Source organism: Stenella coeruleoalba (genome assembly GCF_951394435.1).
Source record: "Stenella coeruleoalba genome assembly, chromosome: 1".
Classification (NCBI taxonomy): domain Eukaryota; kingdom Metazoa; phylum Chordata; class Mammalia; order Artiodactyla; family Delphinidae; genus Stenella; species Stenella coeruleoalba.
The window spans coordinates 159584137-159606767 of record NC_137169.1 but is presented as its reverse complement, the minus strand read 5'-3'; the positions used below and the strand labels follow the sequence as shown (position 1 = coordinate 159606767).

Here is a 22631-nt window from a genome sequence, read left to right as displayed (position 1 = left end):
TAATTGTAGCTGTGTTCCAGCGTTTTATGACGTTTAAATGAAATGATGTATGAGGACTTAGCCTTAAAAAACGTTAATTCCCTCTGCTTCCTTCTTCTAGTTCCCTGGAAAGAAGGCAGCTCCTTCTAATCCTACACCCCACATCCCACTTATCCCCTCAAACCAGAACATGTTTGCTCCTGGAAGATGTTGTTTTGTTGAAATTTATGAAATGGGGGGCTGGAGGAGGAGGGGGCAATGGATTTGGAGAGAGGGGCAGGTCCAAAGGAAAGTAGCAGGCCAGACAGAAATGCCTCAGGGCAGGTGAAGTTCAAGTACTTTTTGTGAGGCTGGCTGCTGGTAGGGAGGTAGAGGAGAGAGCAAATTCTCCCATAAGGATGTGTTTCTTAAAGCAGTTGGGGATCTAAAAAGTGGGAGGAAGTGGGGAGAGAGTGAAGCTTTCTGTATCTTGACTGAAGATGAAAACAATTTCTATTCTTGTAAATTCCCTTAGAAATACAGCCTCAGGAGGATTGGGAAAGGAATCTATTTCTTCACAAAGCTTTACCAAGCTGCCTGGCTAGGAGCCATCGGGCAGTTTCTCTAGCAAGAAAGTTGTGGAAGAAGTAACAGTGCCCCCTCCTCAGGCTACAGCAACAGACATAGGGAGCTGTGCTTGTCAGTTCCTGCTCTGGGTGACCCCACAGCCAGCATCATGCACAGGGGCAACCCCCCACCCAGCTGTCCCTCCAGTGGCCGAGGAGCTCGTCAGCCAAGGTGAATGACCTAAAATTATGCTGTTCAGTTGGGGATTCCTGGGATGCATGATGCCCTGGAGAAGCATGGCATATCTGGGGCACCATTTTTACTAAAGGAGATTTTTTTTGGGGGGAGGAGGGGTAATTTCTATTGAAATAAACATGAATGCTTTATGGAACAAAATTCAAAATTCAGATGATTTTTTTACATCAAATGTGAGATTTCAGTTTGAATGAGCTGCTTTGGATTATGTTCCTTGATCACATTCATTCTCTCCTTTTCTGGGTACTTCATAAATAAAAGTTTGAAAAGCCCTTCTTTTTGGAGCTAGATGTTAGGATGACCTCTATCTTAGAAGTCATCATGATCATCCCCCTGCCTCCGGATAGCACTCTCAAACCTGGCTTCACACTAAAATCATCAATAAGTCCACAAAAAGATGTCAGGCTCCAACTGCAGAAACTCTATTCCATTTGTCTGGAGTGGGGCCTGGGCCCGGGTGTGTTCCAAAGCCACCCCAGTGGCTCCCATGTGCAGCCGGGGCTGAGAACCACTCCTCCTAAATGGAGGGCTGTATTGTCAGACTCCTAGACCCTTTGGGCCTGCTAACCCCCATTTCTGTTTTTTCTTACAAGTGTCAGGTATTTAGTCTGTTTTCTTTCCAGGCTGTCACCAGCTACAGTCCTACTAAAATTGTCTTCCCTCTGACCTTCCCATAGATTAGGATATAAGGTCCTATTTTTAACGAGTTCCTGGACAAACACGCAAGGTGAGGAAAGGAAATGACATTTGCTAAATGTCTCCCATGTGCCAGGTGCTGTGCTAGATACTTACAATTGTTTTAAAACCACCCAAAGAGCTAGGTGTTAACATCCTCATGCTACAGATAAGGAGAACCAAGGAAATTAAGGAAACCAAGGAAATTAAGGGGCATGCTCTAGATTCTGGGATTCAAAGCCATTCTGCCTGACTCAAAATCCCTGTCCTTTCCAAGACAATGACAATATATTGCCCTTCCTCTTTTTGTTTTTAAGGAATTTTTCTTATTTGTTTTTTATTTAATTGTTAAACTATTGTTTTATTTCAGGGACCACAGAAAGAACTAGAGTTCTAGATATCTCACACAGTACTAAGGATCATTATTCCTGGTCTTTGCAGACCTAACTGAACTAGATCCAAGTCCACAGACCTTTGGATGGGCTCATGGGACCTGTTCCTAATTCTTGCTTTGAGGACTCAGCCTCATCCATCTCCAGGTAGGAGTTAACCACTCTCCTCAGCCTGAGGGTATTCAGAGTGGTGCTACCAGTTAGGTGGTATTCTCTCCCCAACCCAAACCTGATTCTTACACTCCTGTCTGGGAAGGAGCTGAGGCATCTCCTCTTGTGGGCTGCTCTGTACATGGCTCTTGAATCCTGACCTTTCCATGACCCCCAAGATAAGTAAGATATTTCCCTATCTATCCCCCAAAGATATTTGTACATTTGTCTGTGGAGGGTTCTACACTGACCTTATAGTCATCTTTCTTGCCCTTCCTTGGGGCAGTTCAATAATTCTAGCCCTGAAAGTCCCACCTCTACCCTTGGCTAGCTTCTCTCCGATTGGTTTAAGTTACCAAAGTATGTTTACTACCCTTTAGTAAAATCCAGCTTCTTCACCTTTCATTTATTCATAATGCTTAGAAAAGGGCTAATATGTGCCAGGCACTTGGCCAAGCATTGTACTAGTGGGAGGCACAACGACATTGCCTCATTCCTCAGGGAGCTGACAATCTACTAAAATAACCAAAGGATGCTACCATTTATTGAAGGTCCACGTGTGGCAGCCTCCCTACTAGGAGTCTATGTCCTTTATGTCATTTAGTCCTCCCAACATCTCATGAGGTTAAGATCATTGCCCCCATTTTACAAATGAGAACGTTGTCTCACTGATGTTTAAGCAATTAGCCCAAAGTCACAGAGACTACTTTAGTAAGTGGTAGAGCTGGAATGTGAACATATATCTGTGTTCCCAACCCATGCTTTTTCCTTTACTCTGGAGATTCTATATAGCATACTGGTTAGGAACTCAGACTCTAGGGGTGGACAGACTTAAGTTTAGAATCCAAGCCCTGCTGCTTTTAATTGCTATACAACCTTGAACAAATTAATTAGCCTTTCTGAACTTTGGTTTCCTCATCTGTAAAAGTAAGATATGAAAATACCTATCTCATAGGGTTGTGGTGAGAATTCAGAAATGGTACGTGATATTTTAGAGCGAATATCCAGACCTGGTCTCACCTACAGCCAGGTAACATCCGTGACAGGTACCAGCATCCTGGGAACTGGTCTATCCTACACCTGTTCTCTCCAACAGCCCCAAGCACAGTCTGAGGGGAACCATTAGCTCATTTGCAGAACATAGAGGGATGTCATATACTGAGTCACTGAATGACCAAACCCTCCAGGTTTCAAATTTCAGGTTGTCTCCTCTGCCTCCATCCTCATTTAGGTATCGCTCCCTGAACCAACAACCTCCCTTTCCTGACTCAGATACACTCATATTTTCCAGAAGGTGATCTTCTGGAATCCGTCATGTATGTCCTCATCATGTTAATAATAGCAAGCATGCAGTAAATATACAGTAAAAATAAGAGACACTATCCATTAAATAAGAAAGGTTGTTCTCTGTCTTATTTTTAAAGAGCTTATTAAAAGGAAATTCTGAAGCCCTCAATGCATTTCCCAGAACTTGGAACTTGAGATTCCAAGTTCTTATTCTCCTATTGCATTTGAAAGAAAACAAGCCATTCTCCCAGCTCCAACATCTTTGTTTCATCCTCTGGAGAGAGGAGACTATCCATGGTGAGGACTTCTAATGACCACTCAGTGCCAAGGGAATAAGGGGAAACATCTCCCTTGGAAACGCTGAGATACCACTGTTGAGTGCCAGTATAGCCAGGACTTCCCATCAAAACCTCAGACTAGTAAACAGTCCCTCTCTGGCATCAAGAGTTTTCAGGATGGGCAAGCAGCAGGGCCTGGATTGTATCACCATGATCATCTTTCTACTGACCTCTTTATATCCAACTCAATAATTTTGTTTGGGTGGATTTCAGGCTTACCCCTCATCCCTTGGTTGTTTGGGATCAGAGGCTGTTTTATAAAAACAGTGGCTTTTGGGTTCCGTGAAGGTTGAAGTGGAAGGGTTTGGCGGCCACAGGTGCATAACTCTCTTTGCTGGTAGGAATTTGAGTCAGAAGGCACTTTGTCTCTTCCAGACAGGGTGGGTCCAAACATCAAAGGGAATCAGCTTTGCCTAGTGGCTGTGGCTTAACCTGTACTTTTCTGGGTGGGAAGGAAATAGCAATGACATGAACCCCTGGAAAGTCTAACTGGCCTGAAGGCCTAAGGGTTTTCCTGTCCTGGTTGATGGTGGCTGTTCTACCAAACATTGGGTTCTGAAGACAGGCAGACTCTGTAGGGAACCAAAAATACAGTTCACTTTATAATACTTTACCAATTACCTACTAAGCGCCAAGCACTATATGCCCAGCTGGGGATAGGGGCTACAGAAATGAATAACATAGCCTCTTTCCTTAGTTTGCTTGCAGTCTAGTAACTGGGTAGTGCTGGCTTGACACCTCCCAGAAAGCACCAGTGTCCCAAATGAACTTTCTTCACATGCGGATTCCTTTGGCAATCTGAGAGACGTCAGGATCCCCTACTTGGTTTCCTATATTGAAATCAAGCTCTGAGGGCCTAGATCCAGGAACCAGGGAAACAGAGAGGCAGTAGTCAAAATGGAGGTTAGAATCCATTGACAAAGGAATTTTTGAACAGTGAATGATTCCCTGAAACTCTTCCTCCTGACCTGATCTCAATCATCCCCTCCCTCTTTTCTTCCTCCCAAGTCTACCTTGAAACAGAATAGGTGACTAAAGACCTAGTGCAAATCCACATGGGGATACTGTGTTTTTTGGTAGATCTTAGTTGGAAAGAATCCCAATCAATGTTTGGCCCCCAGACTCTGCTGACTTTCATTGTTACTAAGTGAAGTATTATTCGGTATGCTGGAATTTAAAAAAATTAACATCTGTACCTAATGGGTGTATTTGTCCAGGCTATCTAGATCCAGCTAAGGAGTGTCTCTCAGGCCCAGTTGCCAGAACTAGTGTTTTCCATTGAAAAGTGACTGCTTTCTAGACTCAAAAATGATGGGAAAGTTATCTGTGCATTTTTTTTTTTTTGCGGCACGCGGGCCTCTCACTGTTGTGGCCTCTCCCGCTGCGGAGCAACAGGCTCCGGACGCGCAGGCTCAGTGGCCATGGCTCACGGACCCAGCCGCTCCACGGCATGTGGGATCTTCGCGGACCGGGGCACGAATCTGTGTCCCCTGCATCGGCAGGCGGACTCTCAACCACTGCGCCACCAAGGAAGCCCATCTGTGCATTCTTTATAACCATCTTCACATTAAGGCCACTCTGCCTCCGTCATGAGATCAGAGTTTGCTGCTTATACATCTGCTTTATTTTGAGCAGGTACTCTATCAAAACCTTCTTTGTGTCCCGAACACTTAAGAGCATGCCAGGCCCACAGTAAATGCTCATATGCATTAAATTGAAATGAAATATGTGTGGGGTCAGGAAGAGAAACCCTGTATCCCAGCCCCCTCTCATCTTTACAATCCCCTGTCCCCAAATTCAAGCAGATTGGGCCACTGTAATTAGCTGCACTCCATATTAATTGAGTTCAGCCCTGACAGCAGGGTGGTCATTACCCCCTACACTCCACCAGTCCTCTGGCCTTGTGTTGTGAGAAAGGTCTTTGGAGTCGTGCAGGTCAAGGTTCAAATCCTTATTTTACCACTATCCAATCACTTTATATCTGTGATCCCCTATTTCCAACACAAAATATCTACTGTGATTATTAATGAGATAACATACGTAAACCATCTAGTTTATAGTAGGTAGTCAGCAGAGGTCCATTCGTTATATTTAATCTTTTTAAAAACTCTTTGAAATTCCTGAGGAGATTGGGTCCCTAATAAGGACCTTTCATATTATGTCAACAGCTCAACCTTATTGGAGCAACCAAAAGTGTCATTCTTTAAAATTCAAATTCTAAATTCTTCAAATTCAAATCTGAGGCTTTCTCAATTGGTACTTTTAAAAAATAAGGAGCGATTCAAATTCACACCCTTGTGCATTGTTGGTGGATATGTAAAATGGTGTATCCACTATGAAAAACAATATGGCAGCTCCTCAAAGAAGTTAAAAATAGATTACCATATGATCCAACAATTCCACTTCTGAACATATAACCAATATAATTAAAAGCAGGATCTCAAAGAGATATTTGTACACCCATGTTCACAGCGGCATTATTCACAATAGCTAAGAAGTGTAAGCAACTCAAATGTCCATTGACAGATAAATGGATAAACAAAATGTGGTATATGCATACAGTAATTACTCAGCCTTTAAAAGGAAGGAAATTCTGACACACACTACAACATGGATGAACCCTGAGAACATTATTCTAAGTGAAATAAGCCAGCCACAAAAAGACAAAGACTGTATGATTCCATTTTTATGAGTCATGCAGAGTGGTCAAATTCATAGAGGTGGAAAGTCGTTCTTTCTACTCTGGTGGTTGCCAGGGGCTGAGGGAGGGTGAAATGGGGTGTTTTTGTTTAATGAATATAAAGTTTCAGTTTTGAAAGATGAAAAAGTTCTAGAGACTGGCTGTACAGCAATACTTAACACTTCTGAACTGCACACTTAAAATTTGTTAAGATAGTAAAGTTTAAGTTATGAGTCAGTTACCACAATTTAAAACAATTTGAAGGGTGTTTCTTGGATGTTAGCATGAGGCAGTTAGTTGAGGAAAGAGCATTCAGGATGCAAGGGTTCATCTAAGCTACTGAGACTCTAAGTAATCCAAATTCTTCTAGCCCCTGAACTTCCAGTTCAGACTCATCTATCTAACTGCCTGCATGCATCTCCACTGGAATGCCTAACAGGCATCTCTAACTTAGACTCTGTCCCTCCCCATCTTTCTAATGTCAGGAAATGGTGCTACCACCCAACCAGTTGCTCAAACTCAAAATCAAGGACTCGTCCTTGACTTCCTCTAACTCCCTATCTGGTCCATTTTCAAGATTCCTTGTCTAAAGATACATTGTTCCCTCTTCCATTGCACTAGCCCAATCTGCCATTATCTCTCAACAAAGGCGGGCTAGAGCTCCTGCTTCCACACTTTCCTGCTTTTTGCCACACAGCAGTCTCTCCCATGTGCTTTTAAAAATGTAGGTCAGATCTTTTCACTTCCTCTGCTTAAACATTCAGAATAAAAGTTAAATCCATGCCATGGCCTAAAAGTCCCTTCATGGTCTAGCTCCTGCCTACTTCTCCGACCTCATCTTCCCCTTGCTCAGGGTCTCTACATCTGTAAAATGGCCACAACAGCAATCATCTCTGGGCCGGGGGCCTCACACAAATTACCTCACAGAGTCCTTGCTACAACTCAACAAGGTACTTGTTGCTAACCCTAAGATCATCATGAGACAGGCGAAAGTGCATGAGGCTAGTGAACAGTAAGTGATCAACAAATGTGAGTCCCTTTCTTCCCTTTTATCACAGTGGCGAGAGAGAAACCCTACAGCCCAGACAGGTCTACACTGGTCAGGGATGGAACTGGAGCCAGAGCCAGCTGTCCTGTGTCCTCTCCCTTAGTCCATTAGCCTAACCACTTGCCCGTAGAGGGCGCCGGAGCCCAGAAGGGTGAGCCCTCGCTCTCCCGTGGGACCCGTGGGTTGCTGAAAGAGTTAAGATGCCTCTTCCCAAATCCTGGCCCTCCCCATCCCTGCATCTGCCCTTGTGGGTTTAATGAGAAATCCAGGCGCTTCGTAAGAGACTGTACAAATAACTTCGAGGGCGCCACTAACTCATTCAGCAGAAAGAGACCCTGAGCTGCCAATGCTTTAGGGCAGATGAGTGGAAAGAAGGTGGTTTTTATAGAGTCAGGCGGACAGCAGGATTTTGCGCGGTTGAGTGTGAGCTCCGCCCCTGCAGCAGAGCCGAAAAAGCCAGGATCCGGGCTCCTCAACCCCTCTCTTCACAACATTTGATTAGGAATGTGGGGGCGGGCCCTGGCCTGGCACAGACACACACACTCTCAGTAGACACCCTCACTCCTCTCCCTCTCACACGCTCTCCAACCAAGGAGGCCAGACAGAGAGACGTGGTCATTCTCTGAAAGGTTCAACTCGAGGTAAGTCAGTCATTTTACTTCAGGTTTTGTCCCTGGTAGTTCCACAAAGGGACAACAGCAAAGAGGCTGGGGAGCAGGGCAAGGGCCGGGCGGAAGGAGTCATTCGTCCTTCTCCCATCTGGGCTGTGTCCCAGGATGCTGGAGCCGGGAAAGGGGAGTAGAAGGAAGGGTTTCCAACATGCTACCTTTGTCCTACAGTTTCTTTCTGTTGTTGGGGGACATCCAATTCTCAGGCATGAAAAAGTGAAGGGCCAGGTATCTAGCATAGCCAGCTCTGCCCCACTACTGCTCAGAAAGCCCACCATCCTAGCCCTGTGTCCCTGCAGTCTCTCTTCAGAAGGGTTGTGGTAACTAAATTCTGTTATGAGAGCGGAGAGGGAGTTTTGTGTAGTGTGTGTGTGCGTACGTGTGCATGCACACGCGTGCTTGTGTGTTGCTGGGGTGAAAGGGAAAGAATACACAGAAATATTGAGACTTGACCAGGTCCAAGGAGCTGTGAAATGGGGATCCAATTCAGGTTAGGGAATAGCTCTGGCTTGACCTCCTGGACTCTGACAGAAGGGAGAAATGGTTCTCTAGAATGGAGAAATGAAAGAACGGCAGTAACTCCTGAGTAAGCTCCCCCCAACTCAGAGAGTGCCAGTCCTAGAAACTCTCCACCTTACAAAGCTCTGAGCACAGGAGGGTCTCTATCATTGGGGGTGGGGTGGGTGAGGATTTAAGAGTATAAACCCTGGAGCAACATTGCTAAGAGATGGGGGTAGGGTAAAGAGAGGAATAAGGTACCACCAAACCCTTTTAGCCGTCATGACTCCAAAGGAGACTCAAGTGGGCAGGATGCACAGCCCTGGAAGGCTGGGTCTCGAAGAGGAAGATGGCTCTTGTCTGCCACGGTGCCTAGTCTGGAAGGAGAAATGGAGACAGAGGCTCACTGTGCCAGCCTCCAGACAGCCACTGTGATCCTGCAGCAGCCCAGAGCTGAGCATGGAAAAATGTGCTACTGGTAATGGGCCATTCCGTCCGTCTTCCCCTGGCCAGTGCCAAGGCCCAGCCAGCATGCCCAGGCAGTGGGTGGCTGGGTTGGCCCCTCAGAAACACTGTGGGCTCTTTGTCTGAGGCTGCCTGAGGATGAGCCCGGGGCCTCGCCTCTGCGACCCAGGGGCCTCGCCTCTGCAACCCAGAGGCTAATGGAATAAAGTGGGCCTAAGGGAATTGCTTTCAGGGGACAGAGAGGTCTGACAGAGACGGTGGCCAGAAGGTGACTAGATTGTCACTATTAGGGTCCTTCTCATCGGTTCATTGGATTTGATGTTGGCTTTTAGACTCCTTTCTTTCTCCTGTCCACGGGTGCCAACCCCAGCCAAGGGCCAATAGCAATGTGAATGGTATATGTGCCTATTCCCAGACCAAGAAAGGTTCTAAGGTCTTCTGTCCAAGGGTGACAATCACCCCTCTGGAAGGGACCCATTGCTCACAGGGGTTATGCAGTGCTTTGGCTATAGGTATTCAGAGTAAGACATCCAGACTGATATGCCACCCCATGACCCCTCATCTTCCACTCCTTCAGCTTCCCTCTCAGGTGACACCAAACCCACACTTCTCTCTAAACCTACCCTGCTCTCATCTCGCTAGCATAACAAGCTCGAAGGCAATGGGCTGCCAGGAAATGTGGGGGCCTAGATATGGAGACTGGTAATCCAGAGGTGGCTTGGGATGGGAGAGAAGGATGCCAGAATCCCATTCTAAAGGCATGTTCCCTTGGGCATACTCAAGAGGCTTCAATTCCTGTTCCATTGTTTGATGTTCCTCATTCATTCTCTTGGTCCCATTTGGCTCTTGCATAATGTCCATGGTGGAGCGGGAGAAGTAGTAACACTTTACTGGACAAGTGCAGGAAGACTTGCATGCACTCAGTACCCACTCTAGAAGACAAGTGCCACACCTGGGTGGCAGTGGGCCCAGTCTGGAGGGAATCTGTAACTGTTACATGAAGACCCTGTGCCGGCCAAGTTGCATGTGTAGCCACAGACTGCCAACCAGAGAGTTTCCTCCCCAGCAGACTGTTACAGGTGCTGGTACCACGAGCCCAGGCCTTGTGGTGGCTGCAGGGGGACCACAGCACTCCCCACAGACTCAAAACAGAAACCCTCTGCCTTCCCAAGTAGTTCCGATCTTCCCCTTTGAGATCTCAAGCCACTTCTGGCTGTTTCCCAGAGATATGGAAAGAGCCAGAGGGCTTTTTCCTTGGACTCTTGGGAAACATTATGTCCTGGGGAGTCCAAACTGGATGTGAATTCAGGCCTAAAGAGCACCCACCACCACTACCACTCCCATGGGAATTGCTGTGGCCTTTCTAGCTCCCCCAACAGTACCTTCAGGTTGCTAGAGGTTCCTATGGGCCTGCCCTCCAAAACAAATGCAGCACCTCCATTCAAGCTCCTTTTAATCTCAAAGGCTATGTTTCTGCGACTCTATGACCAGAGGAAAATGCACCTAGCTCCCCGCAGACAGCCACGTTTCTGCTGGACCAAGTGTGCAGGGGCGGCACTGGGAGGAGGCCCAGAGGAAGTGAGAGCAAGGCTACTGCTCACAGCTGTTTGCTGCTGAAGTCAGGTCTGCGTAGCTCAAAGACTAAGGCTCACCTGCTCTGCCTCCCTGCCTCCCTAGAGTCTCACTCACGCCTGCTTACTCTGTTCTCTCTCCCTTCTTGCAGAGAGACAACATGCAGTGGGCTTCCCTCCTGCTGCTGGCAGGGCTCTGCTCCCTTTCCCGGGCCCAATATGAGGAAGACTCCCACTGGTGGTTCCACTACCTCCGCAGCAACCAGCAGTCCACCTACTACGACCCCTATGACCCTTACCCTTATGAGCCCTATGACCCTTACCCCTATGGGGGAGAGGAAGGTCCAGCCTATGCCTACGGCTCTCCACCCCCACCAGAGCCCCGCGACTGCCCCCAGGAGTGCGACTGCCCCCCCAACTTCCCCACAGCCATGTACTGTGACAACCGCAACCTCAAGTACCTACCCTTCGTCCCCTCCCGCATGAAATACGTCTACTTCCAGAACAATCAGATCTCTTCCATCCAGGAGGGCGTTTTCGACAACGCCACTGGGCTGCTCTGGATTGCTCTCCATGGCAACCAGATCACCAGTGATAAGGTGGGCAAGAAGGTCTTCTCCAAGCTGAGGCACCTGGAGAGGCTGTACATGGACCACAACAACCTGACCCGGATGCCTGGCCCACTGCCTCGATCCCTGAGGGAGCTCCATCTCGAGCACAACCAGATCTCGAGGGTCCCCAACAACGCGCTGGAGGGGCTGGAGAACCTCACGGCCTTGTACCTCCAACACAACGAGATCCAGGAAGTGGGCAGTTCGGTGAAAGGCCTCCGGTCACTGATCTTGCTGGACCTGAGTTACAACCACCTTCGGAAGGTGCCTGATGGACTGCCCTCAGCCCTTGAGCAGCTGTACCTAGAGCACAACAATGTCTACTCAGTCCCCGACAGCTACTTCCGGGGGTCGCCCAAGCTGCTGTATGTGCGGCTGTCCCACAACAGTCTCACCAACAGTGGCCTGGCCTCTAACACCTTCAATTCCAGCAGCCTCCTTGAGCTCGATCTCTCCTACAACCAGCTGCAGAAGATCCCCCCAGTGAACACCAACCTGGAGAACCTTTACCTCCAAGGCAATAGGATCAATGGTGAGACTTTCGCAAAGGGGAGTGGGGAGGGCTGTCTGCTGCATTGGAAAGACCCAATTCTGAGTGCTGGGGGCAATACAGAAGAAATAGAAGTAGGGGAACCAAAGAGTACCAATGAAGTAAGCTGAAAACCCTGCCATATCCCTGTACAAAATGGTATATAGTGGCATACTCTTATACTACACAGCAGTGCTAGGAAAAGTCAGTGGGAGAGTGGGTTGGTACGGAAGAAGACTTCCCAGAAGAGGTAAGTCTCAATCTAGGTCTTGAGAGATAAGCGGGCATGGGCTGGAGGAACACAGGACTGGGCCCTTCTGAGAAATGCAATTGCCACAAACAAAGGGACCAGTCATTTAACAGGCCACCTGGAGGGGGCAGCCAGGAAATTCCTGTGTCTAAGAGGTAGGGGTCATGTGTTAAGCAGTGAGAGAGGAGTTGGGAGAGGTTGGGGAGGTGGCAGTTCATAGACAGGGGGGTTTAAGTTGAACTTCTACGGTCCGTCTCAGGAGGAAAGTGTGCTGTTAAGAAACCGTGGTATCTGCACTTTCTCACTGACCCGGAAGAGGATGAGCTCTCTGTTTCCACCTGATCTACTCATGCCTCGACAGCCTGGTCTTGTGTCTGGATGTTTATTTGCTTTTTAAACATAACAACTGGTGGACAAGAATTTGTAGCCTCTCAGAGCTGAATGCGGCACTTGCTCTGGCTGGTTCTCCCTGGAGTACAAGGAGCCCCTGGTGGCAGGGCAGAGGCCCCCTAGGGTAACATGAGCCTGACCACCGCCAAACCCTGGGGTGGTGGACAAGGACAAGGGCTTCTTGTTTTCCAAGCTCTTCCCAGAAAAGGCCTAAAGTGCTGCCTCTCTGTGTCCAAGAACTAAAATCTTCATTTCAGATTGGATTATCTAGTTGATTTTCAGCTCCCTCTCAGGATCTTGTGTTCACAATGTGCTTACATTACCCCAGGGCCTCTGATATCTTAATCCAGCTGGAAGGTACAGAGCCAGATTTTAACCTCTCTTCCTCTGCAGCAAAGTACCCCTCTCCCTGGGGAATGAAGGACTCATTAATGACCATTGGCAAAGGGCTCTGAAGTAGAGCCTGCTGAGAGCAAACAGCACCATCAAAGCATGGATAGGGACTGAGTCTACAACCTCTCCCATCAATACTTTCTCTCCCTGTGCTCAGGGAACAGATCAGTCGTTTGGCAAGATGTTAACGAGCTAGACAGCCCTCTGAGTGAGAGAGGCACCAGTCCCAGAGGTTGACTGTGAGGTGGGCAAGGTGAAGAGGTCCCTGGTTCTCTAGTTGGAAGTGCAAGACACCATCATGTATAGGGCAAACTGTTTTGTATTTAAAGTCTCTCTTTCTTTGGGGGGTGGGGGTGTGGGGGTGCGGGTCTTCCTATTCCCAAGGCAGGGTTCTCTGGTCTCCAAGATGTTGCATGCTGCAAAGGGTTTGACATTTGCTTGTAGCTGTTCATCATCCCACCCAGAAGTCACCACTACTTATCTGCCACCCATTCTAAATACAGGAGGATCGTCACAACAGAAACGTCATATTGTATACAGTGCTTTATCAGAGTTTGACCCTGAAAATGTGACAGCAAAGAGCAGCTGTCACGGGAGAGAAGCCGTTAGTTATTGCCTGACTGTACAATCAGAAAACTTGGGGTGAGGAAGTCTCCATTGCAGCATCTTGTCACCCTGTCTTCTTGCAGAACCACATCTGCCGCTCAAATACAAGGTGGTTCACCCCTTCCAAAAGCTCTGCTAAAGATAAAATCACTTTAGTCGAGTGTCTCAAGGTCTTGCAAGAAATTTCTCCCTTAAGTCAAACCTAAAAATGTCCAGTGCCTACCCCAAATCCCTTCTTGTGCAATTTAAGCCAAAGCCCCTTTGTCTGGATATCTCCCTTTTAGTCTTCTTTTGGCAAAATAACACCAACTCCTTATTTTTCTTAATTAGTGGATGAATACATGTAAAGTGCTTGGTTCGCCTGGCACATTATTGAAAAAGCAATACACAGTAACTATATTATAAGCTTTTCTTCTATTGCCACTTTGAAATTGCCAGGTACAGTTTTGTTCTGTTTTATTTTTTTCATCGCAAAGATGGGGAAACTGAGACACTGAGAAGGAAAGGCAATCTCTTTAGGTCACCCAGATCTTGTAGCATAGCCTCTACCATCAACAGCAAAGGACTGAAAGCCAGGCTTCTCTAGCTGAGAATGGAAGGAGAATCTCTCTGATTCAGACCAACAGCAGGAAAGACAGTTCTCCAGGCTCAGGCCCTCGCCTGGGCCAATGTGAAGGAGTTCTCCCTGCACAGCTGGTCAGGGACCCAGAGCAGGGGTGGGTGGTGAAGGTGGGATATTGAAGCAACCCTCTGAGAGGGGAGCTAAAAGGACAGGAGCTGAAGGGTGTGCAGTGGAATTAGGCCCGGCCCTCTCCCTCCCCCTTCCTTCTTCCATTAGCATCTCCCTCAGTTTTTCCAGCCTGGCAAGAGCAGGAAACACAGCTCAGAATGTTATCCAGCAGCTCTGAGATCCAGGGGGCAGGGCGGGTGTACCAGGAGGAATTTGGAAAGACTTTTGTCAGAATTTAATCCGGGATGGAAAGTGTCCTCCGGAGTCTCCAAGCAGAAGCCCCGTCCTATTCATGAGCTTAGGGAAGATAAACAGGGGGCTCACGGTGCTCAACCTGTGGATAGAATCTACACATGCTGTGTGCTGAGCAGCCCCTCAGTGCTCAACAGTTGGGATCCAGGACTTTAGCAGGCAGTCTGAAGGCCCCAGGATGGTGTAGAGAATCTATGGTGGAACCTCTAAGTGCAGTCTGCCGACAGGGTTGGAGGTGATATTTAAGCTGGGCCACTTTACTTCTCCCCAGCCCAACTCACTCCACCTGTTCCACACAGACACCATAGACCTGGCCCCTGGCCTTGGCTCTGCCCCCAACCTGTCCACCTGGAGGCCACTTGATCTATTCCCTGGGACCAGAAAGGAAACATCCAAAAGCATTCCAGGTCTCCACCCCCACCCCGCACCGAGTGCTCTCCAAAGAAGGGTATTTCCTGTTCTCATTATTCTTTGGGGCTGGGTTTTCTATCTTACATTCGCAGTACAAGTTAACTGGCTGCAGCCTCAGCCCATCTCCTCTCTGTCAGTCTTGACAGAGACTGAAAAGAATTGCTAGCGCTAATTTAAAAAACAATTTCTTCATCTATCTAAGCTCTCCATACTGTCTTCCTTGCAACCTTCACGTTCATACCCATAATCTCTCCATCCACAATGCCCTCGAAGGTCACCTCTAGGAAGAGAGTTAGGAAAGCCTTCCTCCCATTCCTCCTGCCCTGCTCCAGGCTGACACACAGCTCCTGACCACTGTGGCAAGCAGAGGAATGCCTCTGGTTGAGGCAAAAGCAAGCCCAGCTCTGGGTCTGCCTAAGTGTTACAGCCTACGGAGACCCGATAGGTAACCTCACCCAAAGCCCCTTTGACATGAGCCACCTTCCTGATGCTCTCACACATCGTGTTGAAGGCAGCCTCTAGGGGCTTCAGCAGCTTCTCAGTGGTGACTCTGGCTGTCCTTGCTGGAGTTTTAGCTGAGTTCTTGGTTTTTATCCTTCAAGTTCCTGACGCAGCAGGCTAGAGACAGAGGTGGCTGATCTGTCCAAGAGGACAACCAGAGGGAGAACAAGGTGAATGGTAGCAGAAGGATTTGTATTTAAATCAAACAGAACTACTGTATCAATTAGGACTGCATGGTTTGGAGGGAAAATCTTCAAAAAAGGGTACTTCTTTTGAGATTACAAAAAAGGAGGGTAAACCGTATCATATTAAATGTGGGATGCAAGAGAGTTATTTATTGGACTTTTGAGCTCCATAGCAGCCCTGTTTATCTATCAGTTTCCATCTCCTTAGACCTCAGGGCCTTGCTCACTCCTTTGGCCTTACTCAGAATGTACACGGACAACGCCCTCAAAGCTCTGCACTCAGAGACACTTGTCTCTCAGTCTAGATTTTCTCTCTTTAATTTTCTGCCACTTGCTCTATCTGCAAAGTGTTAGGAAATAGTCCAGATTTAAGTCCCTGCATTTCCCCAGTCTTCCTTCTTAAAGCAATTCGGAAACACCCTCCTCTCCAAAAGCAATCAAAGCTGCTAGGGTTCGTCTTTGACTGCCTTCTGCTGCCACCTGCTGCCTAAAGATGGAAAAAGATCAAGGCCTGGCTGGAAGGACATTCCAGGGTCTACAGAGAGGGATGAGTATGAGGTGGAGCTATGCAGGCAGAGACCCCACTCTGTCTCTGGTTCTGCCCACTAATTGGTGCAAGTATGACTCCGATCCTGGAAAGTGCCTGCCCCACCCAGCCGAGTTCCACCTCTCACATTAGAAGCTTCACAGAGGAGGTCTGGCCTCACTGCGGACCCAGGTCCCTGATCTGGGCTTCTCCGACCCACCCCCACCCCTCTTGTTCCCACAGAGTTCTCCATCAGCAGCTTCTGCACCGTGGTGGACGTCATGAATTTCTCCAAGCTGCAGGTGCTGCGCCTGGACGGGAATGAGATCAAGCGCAGCGCCATGCCGCCCGACGCACCCCTCTGCCTGCGCGTCGCCAGCCTCATCGAGATCTGAGTGGCCCACGCACTGGGCGCGGGGCCAGAGCCCCCGTGCCCCTCTGCATTTGGCTTGATGGTTTGGTTTGGCTTTTGCTGTAAGGTCTGGGACAGACCATGTGACAGAAGTCCATGGGCTCCCTCTACAGTTTTCTACCCTGTAGGCAAGTTCAGGTGGAATCAGGGGACAGGCAGCCTTCTTCTGAGGGACATGAAACTCTCCTTTCCAGGACAGAAGTGGTGGCAGACTTCTTCAGGGACTTCTGTCCCTGAAGTCCCAACCCCAGAAATCTCATTACCCGTTCTTCACAACGATCTGGTGCCGTGAACCCTAAAATTTGCTTGAGCAATAGTACATAACCTTACTTTTTAAACCATCACTGATTCTGTCTGTGAGCAGCGCTTGACAGCTCTGCCATGTGCTGGGCTAGGTGTGCAGTCACTCTGGGCTCCCACTCGCTGCTTCTCAGTATATACCTCTTTGGCCAACTGCCTCCTCTTAAGTCCACCTCATCCACTCAACATGGCCCCACAGACACGTCTTCTCTGCCTTGGGCAGAGGCAGGAGACCCCAAGGCATGTGCTCATCTGCCCAGTGCCTGTGCAGAGAACTCACACTCGCATCTGAGGTTGGAAGGACACCAAGAGTCCCCTCTACACCAGAGGTCACCAGTATGATGACCATGTTCTTGGCTTGATGTGGGAGGAGAAAAGCAACCTCAGGCTTAGCTAAATGTATAGGGCTAGATTTTAACAGCTAAGCAATTCTTTGAAGGTGGATCAGACTTCAGAAGAGGAAAGGCCATGGACTCAGCTGGAGACTAGTTTGGGCTTGACTGAAAAAAAAAAAAAAAGAGGAAAGGCCAGATTCTGCTTATCGTCAGCATCCATAATGGAGGCAAACACACCTCGAATTGGCTGAATTGAGGAAGCAGCTGCAGTAGTTTCATGCTTAGCCAGCACTCTCTGCATTCCCAGCAGCTCCCTACTTGGGTCTTTATCTTCAAAGGCAGAGTCCATGCGGTTCTCAAAGCATGAGAGAGGTAATTTGTCCTCTCCTCTTATGCAAGCAGAAAGGTCTATATCCTGATGGGAGAGACAGACTCCAACCAGCCCAGGATTTGCCAAAGGAGGAGGCTGTGGTATTAATTTTTTCTCCTAAGGCCACAGTTAATAGTACCAGCTCTGGCTGGAGACGCTCACTGGGTCAGTGAAGCCCAGGCCCGGCAGCCAAATCTTGCCTGTACTGAGCACAAAACCCTCTGCTTTCACATCTCTGAGCTACACTCTCATTACTGAAGATGGCTGTTGCTATATAGCTTGGGTGGAGAGCAATTAGTTCTTCCCATTTCTGAAAGGAGTGTTGTCTGGGGACCTAACCCTCCTGCTCTTTGGGGTACCATTGGGATGGAGCCATCCAGGCAGCCATGGCCAGGGACTGCTTGAGGACAGCTAGCCCTAATCTGCTCCTTGCCCAGATGCCACTGTGTGCCTGATACAGTGTATGCTTTGAAGCCGTTTTCCTGAAAAGGGAAGGGGGGGATACTTGGACTGCTTCTTGGCTCCAGACCTTGAAATCCACAAAAGCCAAACCAGCTCATTTCAACAAAGGAGCTCTGAGGTGAGGGGCAAGGCTGCCCCTTGCCCCAGGGCTCTTCAGAAAGTATCTGCATGTGAACACCATCATGCCTCTATAAAGGATCCTTATCACAGGAAAAGCATGAGTGGTGGCTAACCCAACCAATAAAGTTATTTTACAATTGCATCTGCAAGAATGGAGTCAATTAAGGCAGACACAGAAGGGTTACTTTAAGGGGGGGGGGTCACATAAGCCTCAGACTGGAGGAGCCCACTTTCTCATCTATTCTGCTTGGGTAGATATAGCTAAGAGGTTTTTAAAAAGTCACCTGTATAAAATCTCTAGTTAGCAAACTCTGTGCTCTGGAAGTTCTTCTTTAAGTCTAACTTCAATCTCACTAGCTCCATATTTCCTTCCATTTGGTCCCCAAGAGATAAAGAAAAAAATTATTTTTTTCAATCATTCTATCATTTTTCTCCTTCAACCATCCTCCCTTGTTTACCCAGTAATTATGGCGCTGGTGGGTCCAGAGTATTGTTGTCTTAACCGCGCCTGCCCTCTAGTGGCAACTATGTAGAACTGAGGGCAGTCAAGTACTGCAAAGCCAAGTTGGGCCTGGAAGAGGAAAATAAGCATTCAAGTAGCCCATCTGCTCTTTCATTCAACTTCTCAATGCACATTTCTTTTTTCTTTTTTTAAAGAAGATGTTGGGGGTAGGAGTTAATTAATTAATTAATTAATTTTTGCTGTGTTGGGTCTTCGTTTCTGTGCGAGGGCTTTCTCTAGTTGTGGCAAGTGGGGGCCACTCTTCATCGCGGTGCGCGGGCCTCTCACTATCACGGCCTCTCTTGTTGCGCAGCACAGGCTCCAGACGCACAGGCTCCGTATTTGTGGCTCACGGGCCCAGTTGCTCCACGGCATCTGGGATCTTCCCAGACCAGGGCTCGAACCCGTGTCCCCTGCATTAGCAGGCAGACTCTCAACCACTGCGCCACCAGGGAAGCCCTCAATGCACGTTTCTTGAAAGCCTTTAAGAGCTAGGCTTGTGCTTTTAGGACAATTCACTATTTTCTAATAGAGAAATAACCACAACTGATATTTACTGAGCTGAATATATTATTTACTGAAGATATTCACTAATATATTCTGTGAAATTCTGTTTCTAAATCCAGTGCTTCTCAAGGGGGTAGCAGGGGTGGATTATCCATCAGGCTCTGATGGATAAAAGTTGTCTCTTTTCCTTTAAGCTACCGTTTGATCAGTACTTATGTGTTAGGTGTTTTATTTATATGGCTTCATTAGCATTCCTAAACATTCTATGCCATTGGTACTATTATTTTCACTATTTTATATAGATGGAGAGACTGAGGCACAAAGAGGCTGAGGTCACCCAGGAAGAAAGCATCGAGGCCAGGATCTGACCCCAGGCCATCTCTCTCCCCAGCCTGCCAGTTTTGCTATACTGTTTCTACTGTGCTAGCCTGAAGATCTCTGTGTTACTGGTGTATGCAGAACTGCTAGGAGTGTGGGGGCTGCTTGGTGGTAGATGGGGTCTCACAACGGGGGGGAGGCCATCCGACTTTATTTTTGGTGGACCTAAATCATTCTGCTAGCATTCACAGTCCCTTTATGAATTTTCCAATTAAAATTCACTCTTCATCAATAAATATTTACCACAAGCCCTTGGTCAGGCACTGGGGATACTGCAGACAATAACGGCAAGCCTTCCTTGCCATTGGGGGATTTATAATCTGGTGCAGTGACAAGCAGTGAACTAAAGAGTCACCCCAAGGACCACATAGTTACAAACTGAGAAAGGGCTGTGAAGGAGATGAGGATGGGTCTACATGAGGATTATCAAGGAGCCTGACCTAGTCTGGAGGAACAGGGGCAGATAATCAGATATGGAGGGAGAGTGTACTTACCTAGATGAAGAGATGGGAGGAGAGTCCAGCAGAGATAACAGCATGTATAGACCTCCTAATGCAGGAGGAAGCTTCCTGGACACTGAAAGACAGCAAAAATGGCTGGGGGCACAGTGGCAAGGAGCAACGAGGCTGGAGCTGTAGGCAGGGGTAAAACCAACTACTGCCTTTATTCTCTTATTTCAGACACAAGTACCAAAAAACTTTACCAACATTCCAAAGCCCCGGCTCAATCTCACAGTTCTGTCTTCCAGCAACTAGCGGGCAGATCTCACTTCGCACCATCAGAGCCTTTTCTGAAACTTTTAAAGGTGGCAATCCATGCCCACTTTCTCCCATTCGGCTCTGATCAGTACCGAGCCCCAATGGACACTTAACCAATAATCAAAGCAACAGAAGGTATGGTGTAACCAGGGAGTCTTGACATTTGTGGACCCCTTTGGCAGCCTGCCAAAGCCTATGGACCTCTTCTCGAAATGTTTTTGAAGGTATAAAATAAAATCCATTGGATTCCAAAGGAAACCAATGAAGTACAGTTATCAAAATGTATAAATATTTTAGATCATATATATATAAATATTTATTAATGTCATAAATAATGAGATCCAGCAACAAGTCTAAATAACTACAGTCATTTCGAAGTGCTAATGAGCATGAATGTATGTATTTTCAATAACTGTAATGTGATATGAAAATATCTGTAATTTCAGTTGGTGACAAAGCTTCAGGCTGCTAATATTGCAGCGACTTGTTACCTTCATAATTGAAGGGAATGCTAAATTTCACTTAGCAGTGTGAAAAATGAAGATTCAGTGTTTTCTCATCCAAGTTCTGGGACCCTCCCTAAATTAAGCCATGAAAAGACAGGCAGAAAGGCAGATCATAGAGGAAAGGCAAGAAGAGAAGGCAAATCATGGTCTTGTCTCTCTATGAGCACAGCTCAATCATTCAACAAATTTTTTCTGTATGCAAAATCCTGAGCCAGATAATGTCAATAGTTGGTGCATTTAGTGTACGAAAGAATGAATGTAAAGGTCTCCAGGTACTTGCTGTGGAATTTGGTGGAGACAAAAATAACTAACTTGCATTACATCCACAGGGGAAGTAGAGAGTTGTTTGTGTCTTTAAACTTTACAGAGTAGCACTTTCTGTATTACTCTGCTTCTTTCAGTGAACATTGTGTGTTCAAGATTTATCCATATTGATTCTTGTGGTTCCAGTTCATTCATTCTAACCATTGTCTGAAAACACCTAAATTTATTTCTCTATTCTCCTTTTGAGGGACATTTAGATTATTTTCAATACTGTAATGTTAGAAACAAATGATGCAGTGAACATCCTTTTATCTGTCTCTTTGAGATTGCATTTGAGAGTCTCTCTAGCGTTTACATGAGGATTTCTTAACAGTGCGCTACTGGCCTTTGGCTCTGGATAATTCTTTGTGGGGCAAGGGGAGGGGGGACAGAGTGGACTGCCTGTAGGATGTTTAGCAGCATCCCTGGCCTCTATCCACGAGATGCCATTAGCATCTGTCCCCTCCCCAGTCCAACTCAAAAATATCTCCAAATTTGCCAAATGTTCCCTGGGGGGTCAAAACCACCACCAGTTAAAAACTACTGGTATTTATGCCCAGGAGGGAACTGCTAAGTCGTGAAATATGAACAATTTACCTCTACTAGATTCTGTCAAACTGCTCTCCAAAGGAGTTGTACGAATGTGCACTCACACCAGTTGTACCTGAGCCTCCATTTCCCCACATCCCCATGACGCCAAATACTGCTTCAGACTTTAGTAATTTGGACAGTCTGATGGATGAGACTTGGTATTGATATTTATTTTAATTTGCATGCTCATCTTTTTCTTTTCAAAGATGATAGCAATTACACTGATCTATTCCTTCTTAGAAGCTATGCTGAGCCTTTGTTGACAGTCTCCAAAAAGGAAAGGAGCTAAATCTGCTGGCCCAGCACAGAGAACCTGGAGCTGGAATCTGCCTGCTGAGCATGCCGCAGCAGAACTGGTCCTCAACCCCATCCCAGACTAGCTCCCTCCACCAAGAAGGCTGGGGGGAGCCCCAAATGGGACACAGCCCTCTGTGCTGTGGGGAAGTGTGAGCAACTTGCATCTTTTCTAGTCTACCTGGCCATGGGAGCAAATACAGAGATTAGAAGGGGTAGGGAGGTGGTCTCTCTTGCCGGGTACAGAGGGCTGGGAATAACAGCATCCTCAGTGTCCCACCCAAAGCCCACTCCAAAGGAGCTGCTGTAGCTACAATGGCTGTGATGGCGTTTGTAAGCAGTGGCAGTGGGCAGGTGCAGATGAGAAAGCATCAGCAACAGGTAACTACATGAACAGTAAGTGAAGGGCAGCATCAAAGGTGAGCATCTCCCCAACCTCAGGTCACAAGGCACCAGGCCATGACTCATGAGCATTGGCGAAGGCAGCAGTGAGGATGGTCTGTAAGACCCCACACCCCACCAAGGATAGAAAGAGAGAGGTAAGAGGCAAGCAGCTGTGCTAGCTGCAGTAAGGCACGTCCACCTATTGGCTCCATTGTCACACCACCAGATCATCCTTTACTTGTAAGTCAGAAGAGGATATGTGGGGGATCCACAGTCAATACGACACATCATTTCATGTGTTAGTTGAGCAACCTGGTTAGACTGTAAATTCTTTAAAGGTAGAGAGCGTGTCATATGATCCCTCCATATACCTCACAACAGTTAGCACAAAGCTGGGTTCATAAGTTTTTAATAACAACTGTTGGATCATATTTCTGGGAGCCAAATGGAAATAGTAGCATAAAATGAATTTA

General features: G+C 47.3%; 1 protein-coding gene across 1 annotated transcript; it reads left to right on the top strand.

Moving 5' to 3' along the window:
• The first annotated feature begins 5534 nt into the window (after positions 1–5534).
• FMOD (fibromodulin) lies at positions 5535–21077 on the top strand. The gene is made up of 3 exons (XM_079922046.1): positions 5535–7991; positions 10705–11695; positions 16180–21077. Exons 2-3 carry the CDS (start codon positions 10714–10716, stop codon positions 16329–16331), a joined length of 1134 nt encoding a protein of 377 aa, XP_079778172.1. The 5' UTR covers positions 5535–7991; positions 10705–10713; the 3' UTR covers positions 16332–21077.
• The last annotated feature ends 1554 nt before the right edge of the window (positions 21078–22631 follow it).